A 12,317-nucleotide genomic window follows, 5' to 3' on the forward strand; every position below is an offset into this window, starting at 1 on the left:
CGCTATCCTCAGGTCTGCCTTTCTCTTGAAAACTGGTGTAACTCATATCAGGAGGTAGTGGCAGTAGCTATGAAGTTACCCAAGGCAACTGTTGTGGTAGTGTCATACTACATAAGACCAGCTGGTGGCTCTTCAAGAATTAATCTGGGCTGGTTATTGAATGTCCGTCGCCAATACCCAGCGTGTCCTATTTTAGTTGGTGGTGATTTCAACGCCCTTCACCCAGATTGGGGGTACCCTACTTCTAGCCCTCGAGGTAGGCGTGTGCGGGACGCCTTCGTGGATGCGTTGTTTATACTACTGAACCATCCCGATTCAGCAACGCGGGCTGTGCCTCAAGCTCGACGTACAACATACGCACCGGATCTTACACGTGGTGGGCGGGTCCTGGCACTCCCACTTGGCACCTGGAGCCAGGCTGCTGGTGTAGTGACCACCACCCTATCACCATCGGCCTTCATCCGTCGCAGGCCTGCCGATTGCACCGCAAGTGTTCTGTGGTCAACTGGGACACCTTTCGCTCCCTTCTCCAAGATACCTCGTGGACTCGTCACCACTACTTGTTGACCGCATACAAAGCACGCTCAATGAAGCTACAACCATCAGCTGGGTAGACGTCGATCGACCGGCACCGGATATCGGCCTGCTCAACTTCTCAACTTGTAGGCTGCTCGCAGACAAGCTGAGCTGGCAGCATCCCGAGACGCCACTTCTGCACAAGCACGTATAAGACTGAATTTCCTTACTGCTAAGGCCCGCAGATATGAACGCGACCTCTCGTGGAGGCACTGGCATACGTGGTGTGAGCGGTTTTCATCCAAGATATCAAATGCTTCTCTCTGGCGAATGTTCCGTGCCATGGAACACGGTTGCCGCCATCCAGACGTGGCAGCCACAGCCTGCTTCACTGCTGGCTTGTCGCCGGATGATTTTGCCAGAGAAGCAGCCCGGAAGTTTTTCCCACAGTACGACGTGTTGCCTCAAAACAGCCTATGGTGCTTCCTTGGCAGGCATTCCGACACATATCGACAGGTTGCCATCTACAGCAGACTCCGAGGGGATTGCAAGCTCTTTCACCATGCCTGAGTTGCTTGCAGCGATAGATGGTACCAGTCGCAAGACAGCACCCGGTCCAGACTCTATTACTTATGAGGCCTACAAGAACCTGAGTTCCGCTGTGCTGCCTCAGCTCCTTGACACCATTAACAAGGTATGGCTAGATAGCGTTGTCCCTCCAGGCTGGAAATCAGCTATTGTGATCCTAATTCCGAAACCAAGCAAGCCGCCGACTGACCTTGGCAACTTCCGACCCATTTCCCTAACGTCAACATTGTGCAAGCTTGCTGAGAAAATGCTAGCCACACGACTGTCGTGGTTGCTAGAGCACCACAGTTTTTAACACCCTGCTCAAATTGGCTTCCGTCCATCCATAGGTACTGAAGATGGGCTGGCTGTCTTGGCATCCTCGGTTTTATCGTCAACTCGTAGCCACAGTGTCCATACTGTCCTCGCTATGGACGTCGAAAAGGCGTATGATAACATCAGTCTATGATAACATCAATTGAAGCCATCTTGGCTTCAATTGACATGCTGCGTTTTCCCCCTGGAGTACGGAATTTTGTCAAATCTTTCCTTGAAGACCGACATTTTGCAATTCGCCTCAGTGGTGACGCCGTCAGCTCATTTGTCCCTCTTCGTGGCGTACCTCAGGGATCTGTATTGTCACCCACATTATTCAATATTGCTTTCATCCCGCTTGCATGGCGCTTACGTGATGTACCCGACATAAAGTTCTTGTTGTACGCTGATGACATCACGGTATGGAGCACTCATCACGACCTGCAGACTCAAGCCACTGCCCTCCAATCAGCTTTAGATATCACGGCGGCTTACGCATCTTCGGTCGGCCTTAGGCTTTCCGTCAGCAAATCTGCTTACATGTCAGTCGCCAACCGCTCTGGCCGGCGTAAACTCTCTGCAACACCCATTTGTCTTCATCTATCCAGAACCCTTCTTCAACAATGTTCAACTATAAAAATTTTGGGTCTGATGGTACACGAGTCGGGAACTGGAACTGCTTGGCTCTCTAGCGCTAAAAAGCAGGCAATTCAGACGTTGGGTCTGATTAGACGCATTGCTCCTAAAACGGGCGGCGCCAGCTCATATGTTGCGCGACAATTGGTGAAGGCAGTAGTGCAACCACGCCTTGTTTATCAAGCCCAATTCCAGCATTTGACGAGGGCACAATGGGATCGCCTTGAGGCTGTTAATCGCGAGGCAATGAGGGTCATCACTTGCCTTCCCCGCATCACACCGATCGTGGCTCTCCAAGAAAATGCACAGCTCAACACACTAGATGAGCTGGTGCAGCAGTGACGTGATGCTCGCAGGCTTAAGGCCAGCCTTTCATACGCAATGTGTGCTCTCAGGGCTTACGCTTTCTCGAACTCCCTTCTACCACCACCATCGCCAGTTCTTCCTTCCTCCCTGGAGTATTGTACAGCTGAGTGATAACGAGCCAACTGATATACATCGCCCGACATCAACTCACGCGGCGGTGGCGCTTCATGACCGAATTATAGCTCAAGATGCCCACCTGCCGCTTGGCTCTATCGTCCTTTACGTTGATGCAAGCATTCAGCACTGTGAAACAACCACTGCAATTTATTGCCCATGCACACCTGCCCTTAATAAGATGACCTGGTTTCAAATCCAAGAGCCTCCTTCCTACTTTTGTGCTGAGCTCCTTGCTGTCCGAGAAGCGTGCTCTGTGGCCGCCTTTCCCATGGTTTCCACGGCCCGCGTCGTCATCCGCACTGATGCCCTCCAGGCGACGCGGCTCCTGCAACGCGTCAGTCGCAGCCCTGACATATGCCAACAGATCCATCTTCTGGCGGCACGCATCCCGCAGCTAATATCTGTCGAGTGGATCCCACGCGACCTTCTAAGCTTCCAAAGCCGTGCGGATTCTGCGACCCGTCTAGCGACCTCTCCATCATCACTGCCTCAACTCTTTCACCTAGATGATGCCACCCTCCTTTTAACAAGAAAGGAGCACCTCTGGCGCCGCACACGTGCTCTCATACCGCTGTGTGCAGTAAACCTCCCCTGCAGTCTTACCCGTAGAGAGGAGGGTTGCGCTTCGGAGGATCCGGGTCGGGGTTGCCCTCACTCCTGCCGTGACTAGGAAGTGGCCGCACTTTCGCCCGTTATATCCTCGTCCTGAGTATCCATTCTGCAAGTCGCGAAATGCTGAAGCCGACATCCACCACCTGCTGTGGGTTTGCCCTGCACTGAAACCGACGAGGCTCTGGCACCTCGCAGCAGTGGGACTTTCGCCGCATAATCTGAGCAATTACACTGCTTGGACGCAGGGACCGCATTATCGATCCCTCTTGGACTTCATTAGGTCGGCGAATCTTTTATCATTCATTTAATCATCCTTATTCACCCCCATCCCATACCCCTGTATGCCCGGAGGCATTTACTGTCGCATTTAAAAAAAAAAAAAAAAGAATCAAAAGGCGGATTTTTTGTTGTTGTTGACCAAAACCATTATGAAGCCTACAAATAATAAAGCCAAGGTAAGTTTGGTTGTAGCTTATTTTTTTTTCATGGAAGTGTGGAAAGCGATGAAAGGAATGGAATGGGGCATCTGCTTAAGAATGTTTGGTGTGTGCAGACCACCTGGTACGTTTTCGAGAGTCATTCGCGTAGCATTCGACAGCATTCAACAGATGGTAAGCGCGATCATCATTAGCTAGACTTGGCACGTGACATATTTCTGCAAAAAGTTCGGGGTGCGATCATTACACCGGAAAGAAAAAAAATTGAATTTTGATGACAAAATTCAGGGTTGCAATCATTAAGCAAGTGTGATCATTATGCAAGTAAATACGGTATTCGATTTTAACGCGCCCCGAATCTAACATGCACCCAATTTTCGCAAGCTGAAGGAAATAAAATAAAAGCGTACTTGAATATAACATGCCACTGATTAATAAAAGAAAAAGATAGCATGCACACCACACTCATGATAAAGAAAAACAAGATGCGCAGAATTTACCTTAACAAACAGGATTATTTTTTACAGTGAAGCTGTAGATGGCTAAGTTCTGAAAAAGATGGTGTGCGTTTATAGAGCTGTGTAGAATGAGAATTATCCTCTATAAACGCTAAAGGCACATACAGTCTGACGTTGTGTGCGCGCCTCTTTACTGTGGCGTCAGCATCGCCTATCGACGTTATGAGCAGCTGTGTTCCGGCAGTGCTATGGATATTGCCTATTGTGTGCACCAAGGAAGAGCAGCGTGCCCTCCAAGAATGACAGCATGAGCAGAAGCAGGAATTAGCGCGAAGGCGGCAGGAAGCTGCTAACGCTGAGCCCGTGTCAGTCGACGGGCCTGGACCGTCGTGTAGCTGCCTTTCGTTTGACGAAGGACAGCAGCCTGCCTGTGAAGATTGCCTTCGCGAACAGAAACGGGATAGGGCACAGCGGCGGTGGAAGGAGACCACTGACGACGAGTGGACCTATAACACCAAGCGTATCCGCAATGCCCATTGGGACCCAGAATACCACGAAGAGGCTAGGTTCAGCATTCAATGCTATACACACGCCAATGTACCAACTAAGCAACATCGGTCATGTAGAGACTTCACATTTGCTATAATCTTTCCAGCATCATTGATCAGCCCATGGCTGTCTAAAAAGACAGTAGAATCATGAAGTCACGTGTATGTGTCTTTATTCAATCTACATAGTAATCACTATACACAGCTTCATTGGTCATCCAACTTCACAGGGTGGAATGGCACTGAATTTTTTAAAATAAGTTTCCATAATGAAAGCAGTGCATCACCGTCGCCATTTGCTCTTCATTGGCCATACATACCAAACCGACAGGGGCGGCATTCTCGAGCGATCACTTTTAGAGACTGCATCGGACTTGTCAAAGTATGCGTCCAAAAGTGTTCCTAGCACTGTTCTCAGATCGTCAGCTTGGCACAGAGCCAGAAACGCTGGAGCCGATTATGCCGACGCATCTGGTGTCAAGTTGCACAAAATCTCACAAATGTGATAGTATCTTAATGTTTTTGCCTAAAAATACCGCTCAAGATCTTAGTTAAGAACACAAAGAAGCGACAGCAACTTTTACAAAAACATGCTCTGTCACCATTTTGTCACGGCTGTTGCCAACGCTGTGAACGCAATTTTTGAACAAAGCGGCAATTTTCAGACAGACAAGCGGTTATAGGCGTTGGCGCATGGATGATAAATTCCCCAAGTTTGCTAAACCCACTGCTGTAATTTGCACACAAAAAGGCTGTCCACACTTTTATACTTAAATACACATCTATGCCACAGGAAAAGCTGCTCGAGGAAGAAAGGAAGTGACGACTTAAAACACCCTCATAACGTCTTTAGAGACTTCGAAAGGTGCACATAACCACAACAGAGAAACTGTCAACACCCCAGAAGGGGCATGTTACAACTGTGGCTGTTCAATATGGCTGTTGCAGTACAAAGGAACACCTGTTGAATAACAGAGGACTCACCAGGGTAACCATCGCAAAGCACCTCAATAGGAGTGGCCCGTTTTGTGTCACCAATCTTCTGGTAGCGTTCCTTGAGGGTGTCTGCCTTGAGGCCTTGCCATGGAAGGCTGCCCCTCAGGAAGTACATGAACATATGCCCCAATGCCTCCAGGTCATCCCTTCTGCTTTGCTCTGTGCAGAGAAGTTCACCACTGATGAGAACATGGCACCACAAGAAGAAAGGGGAAAAAAAATACATATTGTGCAATCCCACCTGTACAAATGAGAAGGCACAAATTCTTACTGCAATGTTTCATTCATAAAGGGGGATTGCATTACAGAAAGCTTGATTGTGAAAATTCAATTGCCATGAAGTGACAGTCAACATTGCTTCTTTGGAATTGTACTACCAGTGTCTAAATATGATCAATACAGTAAGCAGGAGTACTACAAGGTGCAGAATGCAAGCTGAAAGCATTGCAGATAGGCTTACTTCTAAGCAGCCAGAGATCCCCCTCACCATACAACAAATTGTTTTGAGCACCTACCACTACAAGAACTGCAGCTGCTTAAAGGGACTGAATGTCTTGGGAGATGTTGATGGAAATAAATTGGCCATGATTTATAGTGATAGAACCCAGCACGCTGTTCAGGATTTAAGTAGGAAATATAATTTCAAATTGGCAAAGAAAGTCAGAAAAACCAGTAAGTGGCGAGGCCTGGCAGTGAAATCTTGATACTTCGAAATGCAGTCAAGAGATTACTGTATGTAAGTCGACTGTCATTAAGTACAATATAATTATTGCTCAAAATTGCAGTTAGTATATTGTTATGCGCTTGTGCTTTATTCTATGCACATTATCAAGTAAAGAAAGTCCATGCTAACGAGCGCCACCCGCGTCGTCCCACATGCATGGCAGCGCACATGCCGTTGTACACGCGCGAGTATAGCACGACTTTGCAAGTACCCAGAGCTTTATGATCTCCCTGTGATACAAGTTGCCATCGACGAGTTGTGCCGTAAATGGGAGTGTTTTTTACCTTCGTGTCGGCGCCTCTGTCACACTACCAACTCAGAGCTCTCCGCCAACCGTCGGCAGATTGTTGGCGTCTGTACAGTGTGACAGAGGCACCGACAAGAAGGAAAAAACGCCGTCGCCGACAGTCGGCATACCGAAATCAGTGTCAGGTCGGCCTAGTGTGAGTAAGCGCTTACCAATCAGCATTCTCCAGGCATGCTGCTTGTGGTGGGGATGGTCGTCTATTGTGCAAGTTGTATTTGTCGCTTCCGCTGCCGCTTTCGACCATCAAAGCATTACGTTCGAGTGCTACTTCGTAAGGATCTAAATTCTGAGCTCGCATGCGAGCTAAAATCCTTTGTTCCAACTCGCTCAGGTCTTCGAGAGACAACGTCGGAAATCAGAAGCACACGCTTGGCAAAAGCAATGTGCATGAATTGCATATTATGTGTAAAAGCGTCTTTTCGTTTTCATTGTGCTTGGTTTCGTTTTGACTAATCAAATACCAAAGCAGTTGGACAGAAAACCGCAAGAACATGTAGCTATTATCGCAGAAATACTTTAACACTTTGGAAAACATGAATCGCAGGACCATCAACTTGACAAACAAAATAATACTTTCTCCCACCTATGGCCGCACTTGTCCGCTTTGCACTACTGCCGGCCTATAATCACTATCACGCTCACCTATCAAACTTTTCAGCATGCTTCCAGTGAATGACTTCATGTTCGCTGCAGATCGAAAAATTCGGATAACGAATGTTCCATGGTGCTTTTCGCGTTACTACTTCATGACTACCTGGCTGGTAAAGCTTTTCATTACACTAAAGAAAAAGTGGTTACTATGAAAATTGGTTGCCAGTCCCTTTAAGACACTTTAAAAATTTGAAGGACATTTAAACTTCGCCTTTAAGAGTGGAAAGTGCCAAATTTCAAAGATACCTCACTGCTTGTCACGTTTCACAGCAAACGGAGCTTTCTTGCAGATGCAAGCGTGATGGCATTGTTGGAAAGAATCAAGCTAGCTGCGCCACTCGGAAAGTGGGTATGTGTTCAAGTTTCCGAGCATAGGAATTATATTTTCCTGGATATTCAAGTTAAACTCCGATGCTGTCATGTCTGTAGGTTGTGTTTAGGTCATACTTTAAGATTTTTTCTGACGTACTTTACTTGAAGAAATTCAATTATTTCAGTAACGCCTCTGCGCCACGCAAAGGGCCTCTAGGGGTGCCGTTTGAAATTATTTTTAACCAAGCTACATCTGACGCCGACACCAGATTTTTGCGACATGGGGCCCTTAATGCTGTCGCGTTAAAACACAATGACTTTGCAGTAGGTAGCACCAAGCAAATGTGACAGAGAGAAGAAGGCCACATACACGGCAGGTTACATACAGTGTTTAAGCATTTGAGGAGCTGGTTACCGCTGTAAGGGCAAGAATACTGTCCATTGCCACAGTACATATCAACAGCTCTCTTTGTGTGTGTGCGTGTTGGATGCACAAATCGTATTCTCAAATGCCACGTTTATAGGCTAAGAAGCCAACAAACACTGACACCAAGGACAACATAGGGGAAATTACTTGTCCTTAATAAATGAAATAAAGAAACGATAAAGTAATGGAAATTAGAGTGGATGAAAAAACAACTTGCCGCAGGTGGGAACCGAACCCACAACCTTCGCATTTCGCGTGCGATGCTCTACCAATTGAGCTACCGCGGCGTCGTTTTCCCATCCACTTTCTTGGGTATTTATGTGTCCTAGTAGAACCCTGGGAGTGTTAGCCAGCGCCACCACTCACAGACCTTGGCGGCGGACGTGGAACGTCTTTTTTGCCGCAGGCGTCACGAGAACGTGATCTTTTAGGGTGAAGGCAACTGGTCAATAAACCCACATATGCTACCTGAAGGCATCAATGTTGCCGGATTCGAGACCCTCGTTATGTAATGAACGAGAAGAAAGGGGGTTAACCGAGGGGCCCGATTTTTATTAGTCATATCATAAGAAGCCAACAGACACTGACATCAAGGACAACATAGGGGAAATTACTTGTGCTTAATAAATGAAATAAAGAAACGATAAAGTAATGGAAATTAGAGTGGATGAAAAAACAACTTGCCGCAGGTGGGAACCGAACCCACAACCTTCGCATTTCGCGTGCTATGCTGTACCAATTCAGCTACCGCGGCGTCGTTTTCCCATCCACTTTCTTGGGTATCGGGCCGAGGGGCCCAATCGAGGGGCCCAATAACCGAGGGGCCCAATCGGGCCCCTCGGTTAACCCCCTTTCTTCTCGTTCATTACATAACGAGGGTCTCGAATCCGGCAACATTGATGCCTTCAGGTAGCACATGTGGGTTTATTGACCAGTTGCCTTCACCCTAAAAGATCACGTTCTCGTGACGCCTGCGGCAAAAAAGATGTTCCATGTCCGCCGCCAAGGTCTGTGAGTGGTGGCGCTGGCTAACACTCCCAGGGTTCTACTAGGACACATAAATACCCAAGAAAGTGGATGGGAAAACGACGCTGCGGTAGCTCAATTGGTAGAGCATCGCACGCGAAATGCGAAGGTTGTGGGTTCGGTTCCCACCTGCGGCAAAAGTTGTTTTTTCATCCACTCTAATTTCCATTACTTTATCGTTTCTTTATTTCATTTATTAGCACAAGTAATTTCCCCTATGTTGTCCTTGGTGTCAGTGTTTGTTGGCTTCTTATGATATGACTAATAAAAATCGGGCCCCTCGGTTAACCCCCTTTCTTCTCGTTCATTACATAACGAGGGTCTCGAATCCGGCAACATTGATGCCTTCAGGTAGCTTATGTGGGTTTATTGACCAGTTGCCTTCACCCTAAAAGATCACATTCTCGTGACGCCTGCGGCAAAAAAGACGTTCCACGTTCGCCACCAAGGTCTGCGAGTGGTGGCGCTGGCTAACACTCCCAGGGTTCTACTAGGACACATAAGTACCCAAGAAAGTGGATGGGAAAACGACGCCGCGGTAGCTCAATTGATAGAGCATCGCACGCAAAATGCAAAGGTTGTGGGTTCGGTTCCCACCTGCGGCAAGTTGTTTTTTCATCCACTCTAATTTCCATTACTTTATCGTTTCTTTATTTCATTTATTAAGCACAAGTAATTTCCCCTATGTTGGCCTTGGTGTCAGTGTTTGTTGGCTTCTTATGATATGACTAATAAAAATCGGGCCCCTCGGTTAACCCCCTTTCTTCAGGTTTATAGGCTGTCACATGATGCAACTGTGAACTACTAATACTTGCTCCTTAGCTATTTGATGGGCACTATCTGGTTGTGTCATCTATAACCATAGTGTGAAACTGAAGGGGATCACTGTGTTCATAGGAACTTAATAACTAGGCACACTAATGAGTGACAAATGCTTGCCACAAACCATTGTGAAATCAAGTGTACGCGTTGAACCCGCAGAAAAGGCAAAAGAAATTCATTATAACCAGACAGCATTTCTTAATGCGCATTGAAATCAAGCCAGAAAAGTGGCGATCTCACATGACACTTTACCCAGAAAGGAAACAGATGTAAATCCATAAGACTACCTTTGCCAAGGTGCGTGTTGATGCTCATGTAGCGGGCCGTGCCTGTCAAGCTCTTGTGTTCCCGGTAGGGAATGTGCTTGTTGGTTTCAGGATCTATATACTCCTTGGCCAACCCAAAGTCAATGATGTGGATGATATTGTGCTTCTTGGTGGACTGCCGCCCGATGAGGAAGTTTTCGGGTTTCACGTCCCGGTAGATCAGATGTTTTGTGTGCACATACTCAATTCGATGAAGCTAAAACAACAAGAACAACACCATTTAGTGGGAACATCTTTTTGCCTGGAAACACAAGGCAGTTTATTAAGGCACTCTTGGCATCCTGCACTTGTTTAAACGCTCCCATACTACAAGTTTTGTGACAAGTTTTGTGTTTCACATGTGAACGTGCGATAAAATGTGGTAAGTATTAGACATCTCAAGCTCTTCTAGTAATTTGGCAATAAGCACCCTCAAGTGTGGTCAGGTTTTCAGTTATCTTATAAAAGGAGCTACAGTTTTCCAGGAACCAGAAACCCAACTTTTCTATAGTTATGACAGCCCACTGATCAGAGCCAAATACATTTGCTCCTGCATAGCAAGCAGTACACTGCTACCTGGGAACACAATCCAACAGCAAGAAAAGCTATTAAAAAGGAGTACTTGCACATAGTCTGAACATGGTATAAACGTTACCACATGCTTCTGACATGTAAAATAAAATGACACTCGGCAGGTACAAAGGTAGAGAAACATGATTGAATATTAATGTGATATTAAAGCTGGCTTTAATATGCCAGACCTAGCGTAATATACTTTATTGTAGTACCATGACATACAACAAAACTTGCCGAGATGTAGCACTAAGGCTTTGTATGATTACATTGCTTGTAGAAGATAAACAAGAATGTTATACATATTCCCTGAGGCTGCGCTTGCTCATGGCAGCAACAGTGATTGCGGAAACAGAGTGGGTCAATCTATCAAGATGTCATGACACATCCACCTCTGAGGTACTGAAACTGGCTTATAGTAACAATAACAACAATAAGTTATCTATTGTGCTTTTTTAGTATTTTCCAGCCAGTATTTCTCCTATAATTTAAAAGAATTCAAACGTCCATTTGATGCAAAATAGATGTTGAAAATGTCATGTCAGTACTCCATTAAGTTCAAAAGTATCAACTCACTAGCTGAATGGCGGTAAGTAGAACTGTCTTGAGGGAGAACTTGCGGTCGCACAGGTCGAAGAGGTCCTCTAAGCTAGGGCCCAAGAGTTCCATGACCAGAGCATTGTATTTCCCACAGGGCCCGAAATAGTAGACCTTTGGGATGCCTTCTACAATGACGCAATGAGAGAAGGACCAGAGGACATCCATCAGTGGATTATTCACATCTTCTTTCGACAGAGAAAGTGGCTGCACAGAGTGACAACAGTTGTTACAGTGCAATAGGATGTCAAATGAGATGAAATAAGACCAGGACAGGAGTGAACACACCATTGCACAGTAATAAGTATGAACCAACTAAACTAGGCAGGCAACAAGTTGTGACATTAGCACATAACATGGCACTAATTCAAAACTTCCAAGAGCTGTTTGTGAAACAATGTAGATTGCCGACTTAGTTGGTATCCCACACTGCAGGAGTCTCACAGTGCCCAGGACAAGAACATACGGAGCTGTGTGTGTGACCCTTTTCTGTGTTCCTGCTCCAGGCTCTATGGAACTTTTAGAGCTGCACATGCATTAAATATATATGCTGGTTACTTTTGTACCCAACATTTAAAAAATAGAAATGTTTCATTAAACCCTTTACCATTATAATAAAGTAGCATATAAACTTTCAGGAAAAAGAATAGCAGTGACTGTAGAGGATAGTAATATCTACATTACAGTTATGCCTATTTAAGTAAGAACTACTATTATCACAGTAATGTCACTAAAAGGTATAACTAAAAGGGCTTTTCAGTGAACAATTTGAATAGCTTGAAATGTGTGCTGGTCTTGACAACATTTAGACTGGCGTCATCATGAGCCATCATAACAATGCACTTGATGCATTTAAATGCTCCCATTCACCGATTTGATAGCTCGCTACCCCCTCCTTAATTTGTTCAACTCCCACTCGAAATATTACTCTTCCTGATAAAAATTTGTGAATGTAACAAAATTACATATTGTTACTGCAACAATGAGCAGTGTACACGTAAAAGA

At 45.9% G+C, this 12,317-nt stretch overlaps 1 protein-coding gene and 2 non-coding genes across 3 annotated transcripts in view; 1 reads left to right on the plus strand and 2 right to left on the minus strand.

Moving 5' to 3' along the window:
* The window catches only part of gish (casein kinase I gish), a 78,569-nt gene that overhangs the window by 42,763 nt on the left and 23,489 nt on the right, over positions 1–12,317 (minus strand). Inside the window, exons 4-6 of the mRNA XM_075680048.1 lie at positions 11,292–11,440; positions 10,125–10,359; positions 5,557–5,727 (exon numbers count right to left, since the gene is read on the minus strand). Of these exons, the coding sequence (XP_075536163.1) occupies positions 5,557–5,727; positions 10,125–10,359; positions 11,292–11,440 (555 nt within the window). The remainder of the gene's footprint in view (positions 1–5,556; positions 5,728–10,124; positions 10,360–11,291; positions 11,441–12,317) is intronic.
* Positions 8,204–8,276, minus strand: TRNAS-CGA (transfer RNA serine (anticodon CGA)). The gene has a single exon. It is a non-coding gene; the product is annotated as a tRNA-Ser (tRNA).
* TRNAL-CAA (transfer RNA leucine (anticodon CAA)) lies at positions 9,548–9,620 on the plus strand. Its single transcript has one exon. It is a non-coding gene; the product is annotated as a tRNA-Leu (tRNA).

Source organism: Dermacentor variabilis, chromosome 2, assembly GCF_050947875.1.
Source record: "Dermacentor variabilis isolate Ectoservices chromosome 2, ASM5094787v1, whole genome shotgun sequence".
NCBI classification, from domain to species: domain Eukaryota; kingdom Metazoa; phylum Arthropoda; class Arachnida; order Ixodida; family Ixodidae; genus Dermacentor; species Dermacentor variabilis.